General features: G+C 59.2%; 15 protein-coding genes across 15 annotated transcripts; 7 read left to right on the plus strand and 8 right to left on the minus strand.

Annotated features, from left to right (window-relative positions):
* Nucleotides 1–141: 141 nt before the first annotated feature.
* OSTLU_41898 (predicted protein) lies at nucleotides 142–1,362 on the plus strand (the record flags this gene model as incomplete). The annotated part of the gene is made up of 1 exon (XM_001420980.1): nucleotides 142–1,362. The coding sequence occupies one exon, from the start codon at nucleotides 142–144 to the stop codon at nucleotides 1,360–1,362; it is 1,221 nt and encodes a 406-aa protein (XP_001421017.1).
* Nucleotides 1,363–1,413: 51 nt separating this feature from the next.
* On the minus strand, nucleotides 1,414–3,081 carry OSTLU_27272 (ABC(ATP-binding) family transporter; the record flags this gene model as incomplete). Its single annotated transcript, XM_001421131.1, has 1 exon — nucleotides 1,414–3,081. One exon carries the CDS (start codon nucleotides 3,079–3,081, stop codon nucleotides 1,414–1,416), a length of 1,668 nt encoding a protein of 555 aa, XP_001421168.1.
* A 550-nt stretch (nucleotides 3,082–3,631) lies between these two features.
* OSTLU_19811 (predicted protein) lies at nucleotides 3,632–5,653 on the minus strand (the record flags this gene model as incomplete). Its single annotated transcript, XM_001421132.1, has 2 exons — nucleotides 3,632–5,141; nucleotides 5,476–5,653. 2 exons carry the CDS (start codon nucleotides 5,651–5,653, stop codon nucleotides 3,658–3,660), a joined length of 1,662 nt encoding a protein of 553 aa, XP_001421169.1. The 3' UTR covers nucleotides 3,632–3,657.
* Nucleotides 5,654–5,890: 237 nt separating this feature from the next.
* OSTLU_27274 (predicted protein) lies at nucleotides 5,891–6,734 on the minus strand (the record flags this gene model as incomplete). The annotated part of the gene is made up of 2 exons (XM_001421133.1): nucleotides 5,891–6,588; nucleotides 6,698–6,734. 2 exons carry the CDS (start codon nucleotides 6,732–6,734, stop codon nucleotides 5,891–5,893), a joined length of 735 nt encoding a protein of 244 aa, XP_001421170.1.
* A 429-nt stretch (nucleotides 6,735–7,163) lies between these two features.
* On the minus strand, nucleotides 7,164–9,131 carry OSTLU_13224 (predicted protein; the record flags this gene model as incomplete). Its single annotated transcript, XM_001421134.1, has 1 exon — nucleotides 7,164–9,131. One exon carries the CDS (start codon nucleotides 9,129–9,131, stop codon nucleotides 7,164–7,166), a length of 1,968 nt encoding a protein of 655 aa, XP_001421171.1.
* A 232-nt stretch (nucleotides 9,132–9,363) lies between these two features.
* On the plus strand, nucleotides 9,364–10,493 carry OSTLU_17947 (predicted protein; the record flags this gene model as incomplete). Its single annotated transcript, XM_001420981.1, has 2 exons — nucleotides 9,364–10,239; nucleotides 10,401–10,493. 2 exons carry the CDS (start codon nucleotides 9,364–9,366, stop codon nucleotides 10,491–10,493), a joined length of 969 nt encoding a protein of 322 aa, XP_001421018.1.
* A 184-nt stretch (nucleotides 10,494–10,677) lies between these two features.
* OSTLU_27277 (predicted protein) lies at nucleotides 10,678–11,010 on the plus strand (the record flags this gene model as incomplete). Its single annotated transcript, XM_001420982.1, has 1 exon — nucleotides 10,678–11,010. One exon carries the CDS (start codon nucleotides 10,678–10,680, stop codon nucleotides 11,008–11,010), a length of 333 nt encoding a protein of 110 aa, XP_001421019.1.
* Nucleotides 11,011–11,083: 73 nt separating this feature from the next.
* SDG3506a (predicted protein) lies at nucleotides 11,084–12,769 on the minus strand (the record flags this gene model as incomplete). Its single annotated transcript, XM_001421135.1, has 2 exons — nucleotides 11,084–12,553; nucleotides 12,728–12,769. The coding sequence occupies 2 exons, from the start codon at nucleotides 12,767–12,769 to the stop codon at nucleotides 11,084–11,086; spliced, it is 1,512 nt and encodes a 503-aa protein (XP_001421172.1).
* A 670-nt stretch (nucleotides 12,770–13,439) lies between these two features.
* OSTLU_41673 (predicted protein) lies at nucleotides 13,440–14,012 on the plus strand (the record flags this gene model as incomplete). The annotated part of the gene is made up of 1 exon (XM_001420983.1): nucleotides 13,440–14,012. A coding segment is annotated over one exon (573 nt), but the record flags the coding sequence as incomplete, so codon positions are not given.
* Nucleotides 14,013–14,148: 136 nt separating this feature from the next.
* Nucleotides 14,149–14,475, minus strand: OSTLU_27280 (predicted protein; the record flags this gene model as incomplete). The annotated part of the gene is made up of 1 exon (XM_001421136.1): nucleotides 14,149–14,475. One exon carries the CDS (start codon nucleotides 14,473–14,475, stop codon nucleotides 14,149–14,151), a length of 327 nt encoding a protein of 108 aa, XP_001421173.1.
* Nucleotides 14,476–14,648: 173 nt separating this feature from the next.
* On the plus strand, nucleotides 14,649–15,161 carry OSTLU_93648 (predicted protein; the record flags this gene model as incomplete). The annotated part of the gene is made up of 1 exon (XM_001420984.1): nucleotides 14,649–15,161. One exon carries the CDS (start codon nucleotides 14,649–14,651, stop codon nucleotides 15,159–15,161), a length of 513 nt encoding a protein of 170 aa, XP_001421021.1.
* Nucleotides 15,162–15,571: 410 nt separating this feature from the next.
* On the minus strand, nucleotides 15,572–16,138 carry OSTLU_6182 (predicted protein; the record flags this gene model as incomplete). The annotated part of the gene is made up of 1 exon (XM_001421137.1): nucleotides 15,572–16,138. A coding segment is annotated over one exon (567 nt), but the record flags the coding sequence as incomplete, so codon positions are not given.
* Nucleotides 16,139–16,971: 833 nt separating this feature from the next.
* Nucleotides 16,972–17,556, plus strand: OSTLU_17952 (predicted protein; the record flags this gene model as incomplete). Its single annotated transcript, XM_001420985.1, has 1 exon — nucleotides 16,972–17,556. The coding sequence occupies one exon, from the start codon at nucleotides 16,972–16,974 to the stop codon at nucleotides 17,554–17,556; it is 585 nt and encodes a 194-aa protein (XP_001421022.1).
* Nucleotides 17,557–17,709: 153 nt separating this feature from the next.
* OSTLU_41620 (predicted protein) lies at nucleotides 17,710–20,520 on the minus strand (the record flags this gene model as incomplete). Its single annotated transcript, XM_001421138.1, has 1 exon — nucleotides 17,710–20,520. The coding sequence occupies one exon, from the start codon at nucleotides 20,518–20,520 to the stop codon at nucleotides 17,710–17,712; it is 2,811 nt and encodes a 936-aa protein (XP_001421175.1).
* Nucleotides 20,521–20,956: 436 nt separating this feature from the next.
* OSTLU_41926 (predicted protein) lies at nucleotides 20,957–21,868 on the plus strand (the record flags this gene model as incomplete). Its single annotated transcript, XM_001420986.1, has 2 exons — nucleotides 20,957–21,614; nucleotides 21,672–21,868. 2 exons carry the CDS (start codon nucleotides 20,957–20,959, stop codon nucleotides 21,866–21,868), a joined length of 855 nt encoding a protein of 284 aa, XP_001421023.1.
* Nucleotides 21,869–22,606: the final 738 nt, after the last annotated feature.

Here is a 22,606-nt window from a genome sequence, read left to right on the forward strand (position 1 = left end):
GCATCGCATGGGTCTTTGCATCGTACGTCGAGTCACATGCTCGACGCACTTTCAAATTCTGGAGGGAAAAATGCGAAAGTCGCCGCCATATTGAGCGACATTTGGGCGTTTGTCGAGCAACACAGAAACATGCTCAACGACATGCTGAAGCAACGCCCGCTGTTGCTTTCCGGACCCATGAAAATCCTGTTGAGCAATCCACGCTTGCTGGACTTCTCCGTCAAACGTGCGGAGATTCGGACACGAATCAAGAAACTTCGCGAACGCCTAGGACATAATCGTCCAGAGGCGCGAACGTTACACATTAGGCGTGATCGAATACTCGAAGACTCGTTTAGACAACTCAACAGCCGGAGTATCGAAGAAATTCGAGGCAAAATCAGCATCGTTTTCGTGGGCGAAGAAGGCATGGACGGTGGCGGTTTGATAAAGGAGTGGTTCACCATCTTGGCACGAGAAGTTTTCAATCCAAACATCGCTCTCTTCGAGTTGTCTCACGACAAGGGATGCTATCAGCCGAATCAAAACAGTGTGGTCCATCCGGATTATCTCAGCTATTTTAGATTCGTCGGTAGACTCGTCGGTAAGGCTTTGTTCGACGACATTCTCCTCAACGCATACTTCACGCGTCCGATTTACAAGCACCTTCTCGGTCAGCAGCTCACATACGAAGACATGGAAGGTGTAGATCCAGATTATTACAAGAGCTTGAAATGGATGCTGGAGAACTCTGTGGAGGGTGTCATGGAATACACATTCAGCGACACAACGTCTTATTTTGGTGAAACTCAAGTTCACGATTTGACCGAAAACGGACGAAATATCGCAGTGACAGATGCAAACAAGTTTGAATACGTCAACCTGATAACCGCGCACCGAATGACGAATGCGGTGAAGGACCAACTCGCTGCTCTCGTGAAGGGGTTTGAAGAAGTTGTCCCTAGAGAAACGATTTCCATCCTGAATGCGTCTGAATTGGAACTGCTCATAAGTGGTACCCCGGACATCGACGTCGAGGATTTACGCGCCAATACTGAATACACCGGCTTCACCGTCGGGTCAAAACAAATTCAATGGTTTTGGGACGTCGTGAGGGAAATGAACAAGGAAGACTTGGCGCGCTTATTGATGTTTTGTACCGGTACCTCTAAGGTTCCTTTGGATGGATTCGGTGCTTTGCAAGGCATGCAAGGCCCGCAACGTTTTCAAATCCATCGGCAGCACGCGGATGATTCAAAGTTGCCATCCGCACACACGTGCTTCAATCAACTCGATTTGCACGAATACAGCTCAAAGCAAATCTTACGCGACAGGCTGCTGTACGCGATTGTTGAAGGTTGTGAAGGCTTTGGCTTCATTTAGATTAGCGATTAACATAGAATGTAACAACACTAAACATGGAATTTCAACTCTCTACGCGAGTGGGTCGAACGCGAGGGGCTTTCCTTTCGTCGATTTGGTAGGAGTCGGAACCACACCGAATTTTTGGGGATTCACGCCGAGCGCACGAGCGACATTTTTCTTCTGTCGACGAATAAACTGGTTCTCTCTGCGGTTTGCCTCCATCTGAAGCGGATTGAAACCTGAAGCGCTCGAATCGCTTTCTTCGGAGGCGACATCGACGAGGGGTTCTCCTATGGCTTCTCGAGCCACATCTCTAACGTTGATGCGAGATGACGTTACCGGCGATGCCATCTCCTCAAAATCGCCCAACGTCCCGTCAGAACGAACGCGAAGTGTCCTAGAGTGATGCTTCGGCAGCGACACTTCGTCACCGAGGCTCAAAATACCGCTTACATGTTTCTTGAGAACGTCATACGATGCGGCTCTATCTTTTGGATCCATCGCACAAGTGGCGTCATCGAGCACGCATAAGTCGACTCTATTCACGACTGCTCGACAAACCGCAAAGCGCTGCTGCTCACTTGGACTAAGATTGTCGCCCCAAGGCGCAATCGCGTCCAAGTAATCGATGTGTCTTCCGAGCCCGAGGGCTACCATGGCGTCAGTGAGCAGTTCACGAGTGTCGGTTCCAATATCCGCAGAGGATGTCGGATACAAGCACACATCGAGGAGAGAACCTTTGGGGAAGTAAGGTTTCCTCGATAGCACACACACGCGAGATCGATGAATGACTCGCGCACTACCTGAACCATAGCTCCATAGACCCACAAGTGCTTTCACGAGCATTGTCTTACCGCACCCTGCAGGACCGACGACGGCAAGCGAGTCGCCGCGACACAACACGAAGTCGAGCCCTCGAATGATTTCTTGCCCATCGTATCCGCGCAAACTCAACGAATCCACTTCGACGAGCGACATGTCATCTTCCGGAGTGTCGACACGCACGCTTGCGCCGCCGCTTTCGTTGTCACCCGCGAGCCCACGCACTGTGGATACGTCGAGGGCGTCGTACAAATTGGAAACGTGCCCCGCGTGCAGCTCCGCCGTTCGCAGAGTAGACATGTTCTGTACGAGCACGGCGAGTGCGGCGCGAATGCCGTTAAAAGATGACATCGCGACTTGAATATCCCATGCGTTCACCGAGACTCCTCGTACGAGACGCGGAAGCACGGTCGCCACGGGCAACAAGTTAGCCGCAGCATCGTACACGTCGGACGGGAAACTCGCTCGAGCGTTCAAAACTTCCCGTCTATACACAAACTCTTGCCCCGCTTCCAATGTGGCCATCGCTTCTTCTGCTTCGGTGATCGCCCCGTTCGCAAGTGCGATCGCTTCGCCATCTGTCCTTGCGTGCGCCAGCAGTTCTCGAAGTCGGGCCGTCGCGGTTTCCGCTCGATGCGCCTCCTTCTTCGCCTCATATCCGTCAAAGGTCCGCGCATTCTGCGCAACTTGCCCGATCAACGCGCTCCCAATCAAGACTGGCGCGCTCCAGAACGAGCTTTGAAACAGACACTGCGCGTGATATACCATCGCCACGCACGCCTCGATCCCATCTGCCGCAGCATCGAGCGCCGCGCGCGCAAACGCCGGCGCTCCAACCGCCGCCGAAGCCGCCGCCTCGCGTGCGCTCTCGATCGGCTCATCTTTCGCGCTCGCCAGCGCCTCGTCGGTGAGCATGGCGTTCACTACGTCGCCCCCGAACCGCGTCGCCAGCTCTCGTCGCAACAGTGCCCTGTACGTACGACGCGACAACCGCAACGGTTCCGCCACGAGCGCGAAAGTGCCAAAGGCGCGAGCGATCGCCCAAAACGTCCCCTTCGCGTCACCTCGTGCGATCTCCCCCCACGCTCGCGCGCTGTGTCGCCACGCGCGGTAGCTCGCCATGTGTTGGGCGTACTGCAGCAGACCCAGAGCGATCAGGCGCGACAGCAGCTCGGCGCGGTCGTGCGAAGACGCGGGAAAAGTTGACTCGATTAAATCGCACGTTTTCGGCGACACCACGCGCGGCGCGCACGCGATGAGAGTGCCGGCCGCGCGCGCGCGATCGAGCGTTTTGCGCGCCATCGCGCGAGCGTCCATGACGAACGATGACGACGACGAAACGCGACGGTCAGTGCGAGACGCGCGCGATTGAATCACGTTCAAAACGCATTCGCCGCGAAGGCTTTGCACAGCGAGGCTTGCGAATGAGTGGCAAAAGTCTATGTATGTATTCGATTAGCGCTATCCGCCGCAGTGTACTACGCTCGACGATTAGTCGTCGTCGCCCGCGCTGACGCCCGTGCCCGTGCCCGCCGCGTCGGAGTTCTTTTGGGAAAGCCCGGAGACGATGTCATCAATGCGCAATAGCATCGTGGCGCTCTCGACGGCGGTTTTGATGGATTGCACCTTGACCGCGTACGGATCCCACACACCGAGCTCTTTCATGTCTACGATCGTGCCCTTATCGCCATCAATACCGAACGTTCGCGCTTCTTCGCCCTCGGCGTGTTTGGCGCGAAGTTTGGTGAGAGTGCGAATGACGTTGGCGCCGCAGTTTTGCGCGAGCGTTCGCGGAATGACCTCGAGTGCCGCGCCGATGGCGCGGAACGGCCATTGCTCCACACCCTCGATCTTCGTCGCTTCTTCCGCGATCGCGCGAGAGACAGCCATTTCGACCGCACCGCCACCGGGCAACAGTCGCGGGTCTTGGACGACATTCCTCGCTACGCCCATCGCGTCAATCAAGTTGCGTTCAATTTCATTCAAAATATCCTTGCTCGCGCCGCGAAGGACGACGGTGCACGCCTTGGGCTCTTTGCAGTCGACGACGAAGGTGAAATATTCGTCACCGATTTTCTCGACGTTGAACAAACCAGCACCGGTGCCGATGTCTGATTCACGAAGCTCATCCACGCGAGAAACGACGGTGGCCCCCGCGGCTCGCGCGATGCGATTATTATCGGTCTTGCGGACGCGTCGCAATGCGGTGATGCCCGCCTTGGAAAGGTAGTGGCAAGCCAAATCACTGCATCCCTTTTCGGTGACGACGACATCGGGCTTGAAAGCCGCGATCTTCGCGCACGTCTCTTTGATCCAATCCTCCTCCATCTTCAGCAACACCGCCCAATCTTCTTCCTTGGTGATTTCCACATTGGTTTGGTTCTCGCCCTTTTTGTACTCCAATGGGCAGTCGAGAAGCATGATTCTCGGGTTTTCAATTCGTCGCTTCATTCGTCCAGGCGCGACGACGTCTTTGTTCATCATCACTCCTCGTAGCACCGTGCAGTCATCGATAGAACCACCCGCAATCTTCTCCACCTTGGCGTACTTTTTAATGTCTATGTCGTTCGTGCCGTCGGCGTTTTTGCGAGCCACGCACATGACCGCGTCGAGCGCCAAGTTTGGAATGAGTTCGCCCATGCGCGCGGTAAACTTGGTGCCGACAGAGCTCTTGACGATCTTCATCATCTCATCACGATTCGTGACATCGATGGGAAAACTAATTGAATCAATCACTTTCAATGCGGCGTCCAACGCCTTCATGTACGCCCTCACGATGACTGTCGGGTGAATGTTCTTTTCCAAAAACTGTTGCGACAGATGAAGGATTTCACCAGCCAGAATAATCACCGACGTCGTCCCGTCCCCGGTTTCTTCGTCTTGCGTGCGCGACAGTTCAATCATACTCTTCGCCGCCGGATGCGTGACGTCGATCTCTCTCAAAATCGCATTCCCGTCATTCGTCAACACGATGCCTGCGTTTGAGCAAAACGCGCGCGAGGTCAGTCACCCGTCCAAAACATCCAATCACCATCCGACGCCGATCGCCATCGCGCTCGGACGTTCGACCATCAGCGAGCGCTGATCACGCTCGCGTCAACGCTCGCGTCCTCGTTCAGCCGCGTTCGTGCGTCCCGTCACCGTCGAACCGCGTTCGTTCGTTCGTTCGCTCGCGTTGACTTTTCGCCGCGTTGACTCTGTCGCTCCGCGTTTCATCGATCGCGCGCGCGCCGCGCGCGAGACGCGTGGACTCGCGCGAAGACGCGATATGCGTCGTCGTCGTCGTCGTCGTCGTCGTCGTCGTCGTACCTCCCGAAGCGTCTAAAATCATCTTCAACATCGACCTCGGCCCGAGCGTCGTGCGGATGATGTCGCTCACCGCCTTGGCCGCCGCGATGTTGTTCGCGCGCGCGATCGAACCCGTCTCGCGCTTGGCGTTGGTGTTCATCACCATGATTTGTTGCCCTTGACCGCCCTGTTGCATCATCGCGCGTGGTCGTGCGGGCGCGGACGCGCGATCGAGGTGCGTCGCGGAGTGACGATCTGGCGCGGGCGGCGCGTCCGAACGTCGCGGCGGCGCGAGGAGAGCGATTCGGAAGCGCTACGGAATCGCGCGATGTCCGCACGAGTAGGATGGGAAAATATGATGATACAACTAATGGTGATAGCGTGGACATCGATCGCGTCGACGCGCGCGGGATGATGCGCGCTCGGACGACGCAGATTAGGCGGCGACGACGACGGCGGCGACGTCTCGAAGCATGCCGAGCAAACGCTTGGAAGACTTTGCGCGAGGAGGCGAGCGCGAGGGCGTCGCGCTCGCGCCACCACCGCTCTTTAGCTTTTGTGCGATAAACGCACGAGTCTCTCGCAAGACTTCTTCGTTCGTTTCGCCGTACGCCAACACTTCCATCTCTTTGTCGATGGAGGCGTTGAATTCGGCGATGGCGAGCGCGCGAGCGCGCGATTCTTTTGTCGCCGCGTCAAGGGCGACTTTTAATTCCTGGCGCGTGAAACTCAAGGGCGCGGACGTTTCGTTTGCCTCCGCTGTCGCCAGGGCATCGAAAATCTCCCCGAGACACGCCGTGGCGTCGTCGGACGAAGCCGTCGTCGCTTCGGTTCCCGACAACAGACGCGCTCGCCAACTCATCGCGAGGGCGTCCACGTTAGAATCGATCGCCCCCGTCGTGCCGTTCTCGATCGCCGTCACTTTAGACACGAGCGCATCCATCTCGCTCTCCGTCATTCTTCGTAAAGCACCCGCTAAAGCACCCTCGTGCCGCTTCGCCGCGCCGTGATTTCCCTTCAACTTTTTGCCCTCCGCCACGAGCGCCTTGACTTCGGCGTTCAACTCTTCCATCGTCGCGATTTGCGATTTCGGCAGCGCCAGCAAGGTTTTCGCCATTGTTTTCTTTTCGTGCGCTGTCGTCGCGATATCGATCGTCGTCACGCGCCATCGTCAGTCGCGCGTCTCGTCTGCGTCTCGCGCCCCTCGAGCGCGGTCTCGTCTGCGTCTCTCGAGAGCTCGCACCTAATCGCTTCAGCGCCGACTTATTAATTCGTCCCATGTGTACCAAAGGATCGTCGTCGTACGCCTCTTCCTCGTTCGCCCGCGCGAGATCCGCCGCGCGTTCGCGCCCCAACGACCCATCGTTCGCGCGCCCATTCGACGACGCGGCGGCGGCGGTGCGCGACGACGCCCCCGCGCGCGCGCGCGACGCGAGGGCGCGCGACGCGAGGACGCGGACGGCGTCGCGCATCGTCGCGCGCGCCGCCGGTCGCGCGGTCGTCATCGCGCGCGCGCTGTGTACCGCACACGCGAGGCGCGCGGCGGCGTGCGAACACGCCATCGCGTCGCGAAGTGGCACTTCGCTTTTTTCACTTCGCGGCCGCGGACGACGCGGGCGCCTCGGAGACGATGCGCGTGTTCGACGCGTTGGATTGGATCCAACGCGCGGCCGAAAAACAATACGTCGAATTCTATCGTTACTACGTGTCTAAGAGTCCGCCTGTCGCGACGCGCGCCGTCGCATGGACGACGCGAGCTCCGCTTTGCGCAAGCGAATCGCTTTCGGTGTCACTTCTATGAGTTCATCTGTACCTACGTATCCGATAGCGCTCTCGAGATCTATTACCTTCGGTGGCGTCAATCGAATCGTTTCGTCGTTGCCGCTCGCACGCATATTTGTTAATTTCTTCTCCTTCGTCGGGTTGACCTCGAGATCGTTCTCGCGAGTGTGCTCGCCGATGATCATCCCGGCGTACACTTCAGACGCGGGGCCGACGAAGAGCGTACCGCGAGGCTCGAGCGCGCCGAGCGAGTACGTCGTCGTCACCCCTGATGTCGTGCTAATCAGTTTGCCCTTTTTTGCCTTGCCAATTGCGCCTCGTGAGGGTCCGTACGAGTCGAACGCTCGTTGCATGACTCCATTGCCGCGCGTCGCGTTGATGAACTCTTGTCGAAAGCCTATGAGACCTCGACTCGGCACGTAAAACGTCAAGCGCGTGCGGCCGTCTTCGCCAGCGTTCGTATCCATATCGAGAAGATCTCCTTTTCGCTGTGTCACGGCGTCTATGACGCCACCGCAGTCGTTCGCGTCGCACTCCAGCAACACGCTTTCGAAGGGTTCAGTTCGACGGCCTTCATCATCAATGCCTTGGATGACGCGAGGCGGCGAAACGGAAAGCTCAAAACCTTCTCGTCGTAGTTTTTCAATGATGATGCCAAGATGCAGTTCGCCGCGCCCGCTGACTTGCAGTCCCGGGATCCCGTCCTCATCGGATGAATCGCTGACTCGCAGCGAAACATCGGTGTCCGCCTCGGCGCGGAGTCGCTCTTCAATTTGTCGTTCCGTCAGTTGATTCCCTTCCTTACCGGCCAAACTCGACGTGTTTACACCAAATGTCATACTCAGCGTGGGTGGATCAACGGGCGTCGACGGCAACGGCTCGCGCCTCTCTGGCGAGCAAAGCGTATCCGCCACCGTCGCGTCGCCAAAACCAGCGGCAATCGTCACGATGTCTCCAGCCTTGGCTTCCTTCACGGCGACGCGTTCTAAATTCCTGGATGTAAAAATCTTTTGTACGCGGACTGTTTCGCGAACGACGCCATCCCCAAGCGTGAGAACCTTGAGCGTGTCTCCGATACCGAGCGCGCCATCGAAGACTCGTCCGGTGACGAGCCGCCCGAAGAACGGATCGCGTTCAATCATCGATACCAGCAAGGCGAACGGCTGTTGAGTACAGCCGCGCGGTGCAGGAACGTGATCGAGAACCCCCTGTAATATAGCGTCCACCGACCCGTTCCCTTCGACTATTTGTTTTTGTGCTTCTTCAAGCGACGTGCTCGCGACGCCCGCACGCGCGCTCGCGTAGACGACGGTGAAATCCAACTGCGCATCGTCAGCACCCATCGCCGCGAATAAATCAAAGAGGTCAGACTCCACCGCATCGCACAACGCTCGCGTGACACCATCGCGATCGACCTTGTTCAGCACGACGAGCGGTTTCAGTCCCTTCTGTAACGCTTTACGGACGACGAATTTCGTCTGCGTCATGACGCCTTCGAACGGGTCGACGACTAGAAGCGCGCCGTCCACGAGCTCGAGCGCACGCTCGACTTCACCGCCGAAATCGGCGTGACCTGGGGTATCGACGATATGAAGTGTCGCGTTTTTGTACGACACGGCGGTATACTTGGCGGCTATCGTGATTCCTCGCTCCTTTTCGAGCTGCATGTTGTCCATGGCGCGCTCCTCCACTCTCGCCTCGGACGTCGAGCGAATGAGCTGGTCCAACAAAGTTGTCTTTCCATGGTCGACGTGGGCGATGATTGCCACGTTTCGCGTCGACGATGATGTCGTCGACGCGCGCCGTCTCCACGATCGCGCGTAGACGCAGTCTCGAACCAACGTCTGCGTCGTCGCGTGTCGCGTGAGCACAGTCGCGGCGGCGCTTCGCATCATCTTGCGCACCGCCGTCGCTGTCGACGACATCGGACGGGACCTAGTCGCGACGAAGGAGCGTACGGACGAAACCACGACGCGACGGAGCGATGTGCGACACACGCGCGGCGCTCACGCGACGTCGTCGTCGTGGAATGGCGCTCGGCCTTTCGGGGTCAGAGAGTCTTCACTTTTCGCCACTCGCGATGACGGCGACGACGTGAATCAACACCGACGTCGCGCGACGCGAGCGATGTCGCCACCGCTGGTACCGTTCGTGGTGTGCGGCACGAAGAAAGGTTCGGTGCCGTTCGCGCGCGTGAAGACGAAATACGGCAAGACGCACACGAGAATTGACAACTGCTCGGGCGATGTTTCGCTGCTGTTGTCGACGCTCACGCGCGCGCTCGGATGTGGTGGAAGCGTGTGCGATGATAAGAAATCCGTCGTCATCGCGTTCGACGAATCTTTCGATCGCATCGTGAAAGTACTGAAGTCGTTCGACCCGCGGTGCGTACGCGGCGTGCGCGGTGCCGAGACGAGCGTTCCCGTCTCGAGAGCGAGCGCGAGCGCGCCGACGAGAGAGCCGAGGACAAAGCCGCGACACGGTGCGACGGGGAGTGGGAAAGGTGTGAGTGGTGCTGCGGGGCGTGCCGAACCGATCGTCATAACGAAGCGAGGCGCGCATGAGAGCGCTAAACAGTCCATCGACGGATACCGCTTGCTCTTGAGCAGGTGGCCGTACTGGGACGGCGACGTTTCGAGAATGTACGACATGTATCACAGACATCGAAGGCTTAATGACGATGTGGTGATGTCGTTCGATGCAGACTCGATTCTGCAATCCAGTGCGACGGACACGAACGCGATGAGCGACTTCGACCGCGCGGCGCAATGCGCTTCGACGGAGGATGCGCTTCGGACGCTTGGCATGTTAGCTATGCCAAGCGAGTTTCGTCAATCGCGGCTCGAACGACAGCGCGAGGCCGCGAAGAGGAAAGAAAGCGTCGCACGTGTGTCGAGTGGGCCCAAAACGTCTTCCGCGGTTGTCGACATTGATCCGTTTGCTGAATACTTGCAGCACGATCGTGGGTTTGCGCCGGCGCGCGTTTCGTCAAAGCCCGCCGGCGTAAGTAGTCCACCGCCGTCGATGAGGACGGCGAAGCCCGCGCGAAGACCAACTGGAGGTTCTTACACGAATGCTCGGAAGCACGGTGCTTCGACGTCGGTGTCGAGGCTCGCACGTGTTCCATCGTCCGAGTCCGATGACGACATTGTGCCGGCGCGCAGGCGCCGAGACTTCGACGTTGGTTTCAGGCGCACGGCGAGCGGAAAGTTTACATTTGGCGGAGAGGATCGAACGCAGACGCGCGTCGCATTTGAGCCGCAAGTCCACGTAGCGCAAAGTCGGAATCACGAGGACGACTTTCGCGCTGACATCGAGCGTTGGCCACAACTACAGCCGGAGACAAACGACAACGCAGAAGATGAGCAAATCGCCGAGGCGATACGCTTATCGAAGCTCGAGTTTAAAAAGCAATCGCGCGAGCACAACTCGGCGCGGGCCATGCACATCGAGTGCGATGAGCTCTTCGGCGACATGACGGAGGAAGAAATCGTCGCCCTCGTCGTTCGCATGTCGCAGGAAGAGACGACGAGCGAGGCTGCTTTGCCAATGCCGACAAAGACGGAGTGGGTGAACGCGCGTCTCGGCGAAATATTTTTCCCCGACATCGAGCGCGCGAGACAGGTTGCGGAAATATTCAGAGCGACTGAAACCGACCGAAATGCGACTATCGATTTGCTCATTGGTGCCGGCGCAGCGGAGAGCGACGCTAAAGCGTTTTGGGAATTGTTTGACGCCGTCACGCTGACGGATAACGATAGCCACGTAGATTAGAACGTAGAAAACGATCCCCGCGCACGTACTACTTACGTATCACATAAAAAGCTACGGTGTGCTTCGGCGATGCCTATTTGCTCAGCCACGAGTGTTTCGCTGCGCCTTCGCCATCGAGACGCACCCACGCGAAGGTTTCCTTCTCGTCACCTTCGACTTGTACTTTGTATCTATTCTTCGCGGCATCATAGTCCACCACAGTGGCCTTGACTTTTTGTTTCTTCTTGCGCGACTTAACGACTTTCCCATTCACCATGATTTCCACGCGAAGTCGGCGATGCAAATTCTTTTTCGACGTCTTCGCCGCGTCGAGCGTGCCTCGACACTTGGGATGCCCACACATGCACACGAACGACGTCCCCTTTTCATCGCCAAAGTGCGCAAAGTTGTAATCGTACGTCAGCTCGGTCCCACTCGCGATGTCTTCGGTGGCAAAGATACCGACTCTCGTCTCGTTCGTCGAAGCGTCGACCCACCGCTGCGTTTCGCAGTTTGGGTGACAGCTGCTATTGATAAATCTCGCGATCGAGCCCTTAAACTTGGCGTCGATGACGTAGTTTGCGGATATTTCCATCAAGTAAAAGTTCTCTTCCCCCGACTGCTTGTCGTACCAAAGCCGTTCGGCGCATTCGTGCTCGTCTAAAATCTCACCCGCGTACTCAACGATGAAGGTTCCCGCGCGCACGGGCTCTTGCAAAGTCAATCCCCAACCTCTGTTTTCTGTGCGAATAATCTTCGTCTTTGGCGCCGGTAACTGACTCAACGGGCGATTACTGCACGCGTCCCCACACGGACACGTTCGGCTGTCGCAACTAAATCGCAATTTTCTATTCAAGCACTCTTGCCCGCATCCGTCGCGAATCGTCTCGCTGTCGCCGCGCGACGGCGGCGGATGGCAGTCGCACACCGCGGTTTCAGACTTGTGCAGTTTCACCGGCGGCGGTCTGCTGACGAAAACGCTGCGATGGATGCGCTCAAAAGGAGGTGGTTTTCCGAGCGAAAGCACGCTCAACGTGGGCGTGTATTCCTTGCGTTCGCCGCCGACGAACGTTTTGGACATGCGAGGAAACTCAAACTCGTCGGCGCCGGCGTCTTTGACTTCCTCACGCTCGTCGAATGTATCTTTGGCCGCGTCGCCGCGTCGCGGCTTCTTATTCTTCTCAGACAACGTCCCCGCCGAATCGTGAGTTCTCTTCGCCGGCTCTTCGCGCGGTGCTGGAAGCGGCATGCTCCACCAAAGCGCGCCCGCCGCGACTTCGCTCGTCAAATCGCCTCGCTCTACGTACGCCCGCGCGTTTGTCACAGCCGTCTTGTGCGCCTTGGCCACCCCTTTTTCATCCAACCGTCGCGCTAACCCTTCCGCCCACGCTATCGCAGCCGGCGCGTTCGGTTTCTCGAGCTGGTAATACCCGCCGTAGCCAAAGTACTGAAACGCGCGCGCGCCTGGATGCTTTTCAAAGACCGCCGCCGCGCCCGGCACGCGCGCGCGCGCCGCGTCTCGTCCCACCACGTGCGCGGGCCAAAACCGCTCCCCTTTCCCGTACTGCGCCGACGCGTCGAGAGTCGGTCGTCGTCCCTCGGTCAGTCTTTCGCCTCTACGCGTCGCATCGATTCAGCACCGATTCAACGTCGGTCTCGCCCGTCGTTGATTTTTGAACTCGTGGAAATCACCGTTTTCACTCGCGCGCGGTCGTGCGAGCGCGCGCTGTCGTCGCACCTTGACCCAAACCACTTCGCGTTCGTACTTTGTCGTCGTCATCGTCGTCGATCGACACGCGCGAGGCGTCGCGACGCCGAGTGCGGCCGCATCGCGCGCCCGTCGCCGAACCAGCCGTCTGTCGGTGTCGCGCGAAATTTCAGCGCGGCACGATTTTGTTTGAGGATGACCTAGGGTTTACGATTTCTAACTGTTTACCCATACGACGCCGTCGCCGCGCGCGCCGCGCGCGCGTTCGATCGTCACATCGCGACCGACGCACGATGTCGTCGAGCGGTGCGACGCATCGCGCGCGCGCGCGCCTCGCGCGGGCTATTTCCAAGCTCAGCGCCGCGTCGTCCTCGATCGCGTCGAGCGCGACGACGAGCGCGACGACGCCGTTGTTCCGACCGGCGACGAGCCGGGGGTTCGCCGCGCGCGCGACGATCGACAGGGCGCACGCGTCCGCGTCGTTCGCGTCGAGCGCGATCGATTCGCGGGAAAGAGGTGCGCGAAATTCGTATCGCTCGTTCGCGGGCGCGGACGTCTCGCGCCGGCGCGTCGCGTTGCACGCGAGCGCGTTGATTCGATCGCGAACGTCTCCACGCCTGTAAGATCGACTCGATCGAGCGATCGGCGAACGCCGCGAACGCAGACTGACGGACGCGCGCGCGCATCGCGGACCACGACAGGTTACGCCACGACTGCGGTGAACTCGGGATCGATCGCGCGGGCGGTGAAGACGCCGGCGCACACGATCGACTACGACGTGTCGAATCACACCGTGGCGCGAGCGGGGGACCCGGATAAGCGCGCGTTCACGTACTTCGTCATGACGGGCGGTCGCATGATTTACGCCAGCGCGTTGCGGTTGGCGGTGTTGAAGTTTTTGCTCTCGATGAGCGCGACCGCCGACGTTCTCGCGCTCGCCTCGCTCGAAGTTGACTTGAGCAAGGTTGAGCTCGGGAGCACCGTGACGGTGAAGTGGAGAGGGAAACCGGTGTTCATCCGACGACGCACACCGGCTGAAATCGCGAAAGAGGAATCCGTGGACGTCGCTTCGCTGCGCGATCCGCAAGCCGACTCCGAGCGCGCGCCCAATCAAGAGTGGCTCGTAGCCGTCGGCGTGTGCACGCACCTCGGTTGCGTCCCGATCGCAAACGCGGGTGATTACAACGGTTGGTTTTGCCCGTGCCACGGCAGTCATTACGACGCAAGTGGTCGCATTCGTAAGGGACCGGCGCCGGAGAACCTCGAGATTCCTGAATACAAGTTTTTGGACGGCGACAAAATGCTCATCGGTTAGATTTGCGGCGCGCGCCGCAGAGCCGAATTCGTCGCCTCACATTAGCTTTATAATTACCTAGTCGCTGTCAAAGAATCTGAACAATCTATGTCTCTAATAACAATCACGTCTACGCCCGCGCGACGCGATCGCGTCGTCAAATAACCGTCTTCGTCCCAGCCTTGCGTTGCGCCGCGCGACGCTTCGGCTTCTTTTTCGTCTCCGCGGCCAAAGGTTCCGGCGTTCCCTCGCGCGCTTTCAATCGCCCCGTGCTCGCGCGCCACTTCATCCCGTCCTTCGAGCCGTAAATCCACTCCCAATGCGGCACGACGATCGCAACCGTTCCGCACACTCCCCCAAAGTATATGCGTTTCAAGAGGTCGTAATCACTCGCGAACCAGCCGCACGCGAACGCGACGATCGCCGATGTCGACAGCGCCACGAGCGCCAGGCGCTCGCTCAGTCGTTGCGCGCGGTAGTGCATCCCGCGATGCGATGCGCCGTTCGACGTCATCACGCGTCGCGCACTGACGCACGAGGTGGGACGGGTGCGGCCGCGAAGGTCCCGTCCCACGGGTGCGGCCGCACAAGGCGTCGTCGTCGTCGTCGTCGTCGTCGAGGCCCGCGACGCGCGAGCGCTGAGAGTACATCGCGATCATGTCGACCTCGTACGCGCACGGCGCCACGGTGACGAAAGGGACGACGGCGAGCGGTGAAAGCTTTCGCGGTGAAATCTTCGCGTACGACGATGGCGCAAAGTTGCTCGTCGTGCGCACGCCCGGTGAGATATCGAACTCGTACGATTTGAAGTTCGTCAACGTCGCGGGCGCGAAAGACATCGAGATCGACGCGTCGACGGCGAAGGATCCCGAGGCGTTGCCAACCGTGGACGATCCTCGACGCGAGCGCCGCTTCGAGGCGGCGTGCCGAGCGGCGAAAACCGCGGGCGACAACATCGGCGAAAACGTCAGCGCTTTGGCGCAGGACGTGTTTGACGCTTTAGCTCGAACGTTGCCGTGCAAGTGGAATAAGGACGTCATCGTCGTCATGGATGAGGTCGACGTCGTCGGACCCAAGTACGACGCGGCGAGCGGGTCGGGACAGACGCCGGGAGCGCTGGAGCGAGTGCAAAAGGTGCTCGAACTCGAGCGCGCCAAGCTCGGGCTTTGATCCTGAGATCCGTGTAATACTTTACAGAGTTTGTTAGGCTACGTGCAGGATTATTGACCTATGCGCGTCGCAAGCTCGACGCCCTGAAAGCGGCGGTGCAAACACCGCTCAGCAGACGGCGACAAGTTGGGTGAATCGCTGTTCATTCTGAATCTTTAATTCTTCGAGCGCGATCGTTCATTTGCGATCCCCGTGTGGTTCACACATCTCGCGCGTTTCCGCGGCCTCTCAATGTTTCCTCGGTCGCGTTACGATCATCGTCGGCGTAAGTCGGCGACTCGGTCGGGAGCGATCCACGTCGTCGGACTCTTGTCCGCGATCGCCTTGCTCCGGCGCTTGAGCTCGGCGCACAGAGGGTGCTCGCTCGCGGGTCGGTACTTTTCCGCATCCTTGCCCGCGGCGAGCGCGTGCTTGCCGGGGACGACGTGCTGCCACCAAAATTCGCTGCAGCATTCGTACAGTAGATTCCAATAATCGTGATCGCGCTCGACGCGGTAAATTGCGACACCACCGTTGACGGTGTACGAAACTAAATCGCACCACGGACGATCGAAAACAGCCATCAATCCTTGCACTTGAGGGACGTAGTACCACGGCACCTTGGCGTACGGCGACGCCGTCGTCGGCGAGCCTTTGTTGAAAGGACACTTTATTTCGAGCACGCCGCCGATTTCACCGTCCACGTCCGCGGCGTTCGTGCCGATCAACCCGTCGGGGGAAGCCCCGATCCACAGTTCGGCGTCGTCGGCGCTCAAAACGTTGAATAAAAGATGCGAAACTTTTCTCCCGGCGAAGGCTTCGTACACGCGCACGGCTTCGTCCTCCTTGGACGATCCCCACTCGGTGGCCTCGTTCCCGGCGAATCCCTCGCGAAGTCCTAGCTTTTCTTCCCAAAGCTCGTTACGACCTTCGCGCCAAAATCCAATCGCGTTCCCGAACGCCGATGCCGTCAACCTGGACGCGCGAAGCTGAAACCACGCGTTGGTGCCTTGTTCTTGCGACGCGTCGTCGTCGCCGTTCGCTTTGTTTCGCATCACGGCTTCAACCTCTCGTTGACGAATGTGACCTTGTTCCAGCGCGTGTTTCCAAGCGTCGCCCTCGATGATGCTCTGCTTGCCCGCCGGCTTCGTCGTCGGCGTCTCCGTCGGCGTCTTCGTCGGCGTCTCCGTCGTCCCGTTCAACAAATCTCTCGCCGCGTGCAGCGCGCGTTCGCGTTGCCGCGCGTTTAACCCCTCGTACTTGGCGAACGCGCTCGCGCACTCCTCGTCCCACTTCGCCCGTCGCGCATCGTCCACCGCACCGATCTCTTCCCCCATCGTCACTAATTCGTTCCTCGCAAACTCACTAAACGTCGACGTCTTCCCTCGCACGTCCACGCACCCGCTCGCGAGTTCGAATCGCAACGCCTTCAACGCGCGTTCGACGCGAGGCGACGCGATCGCGTCATCGCCCGAACGCGTCGAACTCGCTCGCGCGTCATCCATCACCGACCGCGTCGTCGTCGTCGCGTCGATCGACGCTCGCCACCCCCGTCGCGCGCGCGCGCGCGCGTCGCGACACATTCGTCGCGACGCCTCGCGCATCGTCGTCGTCGTCGTCGTCGTCGTCGTCGTCGTTCGATGCGCGCGCGCGCTGCAAGACGGTGCGAGCGCGCGCGTCGCCCCTCTCGCGCGCATGCGCCGTCGCCGATTCGCGTCGCCGATCGACGCGCGCCGATCGATGCCGCGCCGAACGAACGAACGAACGAACGAACGAACGAACGAACGAACGAACGACATCGCGTCGCGTCGTCGCACCGCGTCACATTGCGATGTCGCGAGACGCGGTCGACGGCGTCGCGACGCCCGTGCGCTTCGCCTCGCTCACGGACGCCACCGAGCGCGACCTGCGCGCGCTCAACGCCGTCCTGTTCCCGGTGCGATACGGCGATGCGTTTTACGACGATTGCAGACGCGCGGGGGGGTGCACGCAGCTCGCGTACGCGATGGACGAGCGCGGATCCGGATCCGCGACGACGACGACGATGACGCTCGCGGGCGCGATCGCGTGTCGGTTGGAGATGAACGCCGCGAGCGACGGGGCGAAGTTGTACATCATGACGCTCGGCGTCTACGCGGGACGGAGGGACGGGAAGATTGGGTCGAGGCTTTTGACGCACGCGCTGAATGTGGCGTCTCGAGACGCGTTCGTGAAGGAGGCGTACTTGCACGTGCAAACGAATAATTTTCAAGCGTTCGAGTTTTACGAGCGGTTCGGGTTCGAAAAGGGCGAGGTGGTGAAGAATTATTACAAGCGCATCGAACCGCCAGACGCGGTGATTTTGAGACGCGATTTAGGGGCGAGTTGGACGGAACGAGAGTTGGAGGGGGTGACGTTCGATGAGGACGCGGCGTAGCGTAGGGTAGCGTAGAGGTGAAGAGCGACGATGTTTGCGTTGATCGATCGATGTGATTGTGATTGTGATTGATTTACATTTCGTTTGCGACGCTAAGCCATCGCGTATAAATATTTCGCAAAGAATTCGTCGCGCCGTCGAACCCGAAGTCAATCACGAAGACGCTTCCCAATCGAGCGCTTGGCGATAGACTTCGTCGTACGTCGAGACAAAGTGTGCGTCCAAACCTTCACGAATGTCTTCGGAAAGCTCGTCGTAATCCTTCTTGTTTCCTTCGGGGAAAATGATGGTTTTCACCCCGCTTCGACGCGCGGCGATCGTCTTCTCCTTGACGCCGCCGATCGGTAACACCCTACCGGTGAGCGTGAGCTCGCCCGTCATGGCTAAATTAGGCTTTACCGGTTTGTTCATGGCGAGCGATAACAGGCTCGTCGTGATCGTGATTCCCGCCGACGGTCCATCTTTCGGCGTCGCCCCGGCGGGGACGTGAACGTGAAGCGACGTGTCGGCGAGATACTTGTTGCCGGGATCCTTCAATTCCAAAAACCCTCGCGTGAACGTGTGCGCAATCGTGCTCGATTCCTTCATGACGTCGCCGAGTTGACCGGTCGTCTTTAACGCGCCCTTGCCGTCGCCGGAATCGATAGCCGTGCACTCGATGTAAAGCGTGGATCCGCCCATCGCCGTCCAAGCCAAGCCGGTGACGACTCCGGGCGGGGTGACGTCGTAGATTCGGTCGGTCGCGAACGGTGGTTGACCGACGTAATCGACCAAGTCATCGACATCGACGACGATAGAGTCGAGCTTTTCGTCCGCACTCTTCGCCCGAGCCACCTTGAGGGCAATCTTGCGATAGACCTTTTCGAGATGCTTTTGCAAGTTCCGCACGCCGGCTTCGCGGCAGTAGTCGCCGATGAGTTTCCCCATCGCCGCGTCGGTGATGCTCGCGTCGACGTCGGACAGCCCACTCTTTTCTCGCGCCGCTTTCTCCAAATACGTTCGAGCGATTTGCACTTTTTCGTCGGTGATGTATCCAGACAACCGCACGACTTCCATGCGATCGAGCAAAGGCCCGGGAATCGTGTCGAGCACGTTGGCGGTGCACACGAATAAAACCTTGCTCAAGTCGACGGGGACGTCGAGGTAGTGATCAAGAAACGTGCCGTTTTGCTCGGGATCGAGTAGTTCGAGCAGCGCGCTCGCGGGATCGCCCTGATAACCGCGTCCGAGCTTGTCGATTTCGTCAATCAAAACCACTGGATTGCACACACCCGTGGATTTCAAGCACTGAATCAGCTTGCCCGGCATCGCGCCAACGTACGTCCGTCGATGGCCCTTGATCTCCGCCACGTCGCTCATACCGCCGACGGAAAAGCGATAGAATTTACGCCCGAGCGCCTTGGCGATCGATTGCCCGATGGATGTCTTCCCCACCCCAGGCGGACCGACCATGGTGATGATTTTTCCTTGCGTCGTCCCCAAAAGTTGCCCGACGGCGATGAATTCCAAGATGCGATCTTTGACGTCCTCCAGGCCGTAATGATCGCTATCTAACACTTCTTGTGCGTGAGATATGTCCAATTTTTCGTCGCCGCACACGCCCCACGGCAGTGACGTGAGCCACTCGAGATAGTTGCGAGTGACGTTGAATTCGCTCGACGACGGTTCGAGGCCGCCGAGCTTTTGAAGCTCTTCATCGATAACCTTGGCGGTGTCTTCCGGCACGCTCGCGCGCTTGGGCTCGAAACGTTTCGTAAACTTTTCGATGAGCGCGGTTTTGTCGTCACGCTCCATACCGAGCTCTTTCTTGATCGATTTCAACTGCTCCATCAAAAAGTAACGCCTCTGGTCGCCTGAAATTTTCTCCTCAACTTTTTTCCCGATGTCGGCTTGGAGCTTGCCGATTTCCACCTCCTTCTTCAACAACTCGAGCGTCGCGTCGAGGCGTTCTTTCACCGATAATAGCTCCAACACGTGTTGCAACTGCGCGTCGTCGGCACTGCACATCGACGCCCCCAAATCCGCGAGCTTTGGCGGATCTTGAAAGTCGTTGAAATTTTGAGCGAAATACTGCAGGGTCTCCTTGTGCAAAGGATTCGTCTTGAGCAAATCTTTGATCGTCGCCACCACCTCATTCGTCGTGGCTTTAATGATGTCATCGTTGGCGTCGAATTTCTCATCCTTGAGGTGTTCCACCTTGACCACCATCGGATCCCGCTTCATCGTCCCGAGCTTTCGCAAACGCCGGTGGCCGAGGAGCAACAGCGTCGCCGATTCTTCACCCGTGGTCGAATCCGTCGGCAGGCGCACGATGTTATGCACCTGCGCAAACGTACCTATGTCGTGCATGTGATCCGCGGGATCAACCTCGTCTTCGTCTACCATTTCCTCGCCGTCTAAACCCACCGACGTCGTCGTGCGCTTCATCGCCGAGAGCGCGTCGAAGACGTCTTCGCCCTCCCCCTTGGACGCCGACGACGCGGCGTCCGTTCGCTGCAAGAACGCCCCCACGTACGCTTGACCACGATTTCGCATGTCCTCAAGCTCGGCTATGAGCTTTTCGTCCGTCACTTTGACCGGCATGATGATCCCCGGCATGAGCGGCCGCCTCGGCAAAGGCACCGCGAGCACTTGCGGGTGCGAACTCGGGTGCGACGCGCTCACCATGATCCCCCCCGACGACGCCGAATCACCGAACGCGCTCGACGACGACGACGACGACGATCCCGTCGATCCCGTCGACCCATCGCCGTCGACGCTCGACACGAACGCATTCCTCGTCCGTCTCGTCCTCGTCCCGAACGCGTCCGCGTCGCCCCTCCCCGCCCCGAGCGCGTCCAACAGCGCCCTCGGCGCGGACGTCGTTCGCGCTCTCGCCCCTCGCACCGCGCGCGCGACGTGTGCGCCTTTACATCGCGCCGCGTGTCGTTCGAGTCTCCGCGCGATCGCTCGCGTCGCGTACATGTTCACGACGAACGCGACGAATGCGATGACGAATGCGATGCGATGCGACGCGATGCGACGCGACGCGCTCGGTCGCGATGTATCGCGCGCCGCTCGCGATTCGCGTTCGGCGCGCCGAGATCGCGGTCCGATCGATTCCCGTCGCGCGCGCTCGTCGCGTGCGCGCGTCGACGCGCGACACCGAGTGACGACGCGGCCGCGCCGATCGACGTCGTCGGTCGGTGACGCGCGTCGACGCGGACGTTCGCACTCGCGCGCGCGTCACCGACCGACCGACGCGACGCGCGCGCGCGGCGGCGTCATGACGACGCCCGCGCGCGCGCGTCGCGAGCGCGCGTCGACGCCGCGCCTGGACGTCCTGCGCGTGTCCCAAGTCGACGCCGGTCGTTTGGACGGCGAACTCGCGAACGTCCTGAATGCACAGCTCGAACGCGTGATGGAGGCGACGTCGGCGTGCGGAAGAGCGACGACGACGACGACGACGACGACGACGCGCGCGAGCAAGGCGAACGAGATGCGGCTGCTGTTAGATTGCGCGATGTTCGCGTGCACGACGGGGGTGAACAGACCGACGCCGGGAATGGAGCTCATGAATTTGCGCCTGAGAGACGAGCGCGGCGACCATGGCGCGGCGACGACGACGATGAAGACCGGAGTCGAGGGACCGGGGCTGTCCATCGCGCAACGAATCGCGTATGGACTCGCGACGTGCGTCGTCGGCTACGGGTGGGGATTGTGGCAAAGGAAGATGTTGCGCGAGCGATACGACGAAGACGACGAAGACGACGAGGGCGGCGGCGGTTGGAAGTATCGGGCGTGGAAGCTGTCGCAAACGGTCGAAAATTGCTACACGATGGCGAATTTCGTCAACTTTTGCGTGTTTCTACGCAACGGTCGTTACCCAACGCTCTTGGAGCGCGCGCTGCGCGCGCGATTAGTGTATCAGCGACCGACGATGGCTCGCGTCGTCGATTTCGAGTACTTGAACCAACAGTTGGCGTGGCGAGAGCTTTCCGAGCTCGTGCTCTTCACGCTCCCATATTTGTACTCGACGCGCGTGCGGTCGACGCTCGGTGCGCTGACATCACGCGTGGGTAGAGGTGAAGCCTCGCCGCCGACGAACGTCGCGGACGCGCCGCAAAGGAACAGAGTCGCCGTGCAGGCGTACCGGTGCGTCGCGTGTGGGTGCCGAGAGCCGATTCATCCGTTCGTCGCCGAGCCGTGCGGTCATCCGTACTGTTATTACTGTCTTCGCGCTCGATTGGTCGAGCAACCGACTAGTTGTGCGTGCGTCAAGTGCGGTAAACGCGTCGCGGAGATGCGGCGGCTCGCGACGACGACGTCCTAGCAAGTTTTAGAAATACAGTAGTGCGTGAAAATGAACGATCGCTCGCTAGAATTTTAGGTTTAGGGGATATCGTCGCGTAAATTTCGTCCCTAAACCGTCGGGTAATAATTCTCGTCGCGGCGCGGTGGCGGGGACGGACGCGTTGGAGGCACCGTGTACACGCACGTCGGAGGCGTCTCGAGATGGCAACGAAGAAATTTGTGTGAGAAGGCTTGCGGCATAAATGATCATTCGCAGGCTTTCCACCCAAATCGACTGTGTGTCACGCAAGATGAGTGCTTGGGGTTCCATTATTTTCACAGAGGACAAACTACGACTGGTCGTTTGTCGCCCAACACGAACACTGAAGACGGAACTTTGACGCAAGAGTCCGGCGACGTCCGGCGCGTCGAGGGGGAAGTCTGCGGTGCCGTGCTGGACGATGAGTGATGGCCGTAGGGTGTCGTGAAGGTGCACAGGAAGGATGCGAATGCTAGTGACTTTTCGGGTTTAGTACGACCCAGAGAACCTAGGGTTAGGTGTAATAAATGACTTAGCTAGTCGGTCGGTTACGGCACTTCTCCCGAAGCGCCTCCCTCCCTCATGCGTAGGGTTTAGGGTTTGGGTTTAGGGTTTAGGGTTTAGGGTTTAGGGTTTAGGGTTTAGGGTTTAGGGTTTAGGGTTTAGGGTTTAGGGTTTAGGGTTTAGGGTTTAGGGTTTAGGGTTTAGGGTTTAGGGTTTAGGGTTTAGGGTTTAGGG

This window comes from Ostreococcus lucimarinus, chromosome 13 (assembly GCF_000092065.1).
Source record: "Ostreococcus lucimarinus CCE9901 chromosome 13, complete sequence".
Taxonomy (NCBI): domain Eukaryota; kingdom Viridiplantae; phylum Chlorophyta; class Mamiellophyceae; order Mamiellales; family Bathycoccaceae; genus Ostreococcus; species Ostreococcus sp. 'lucimarinus'.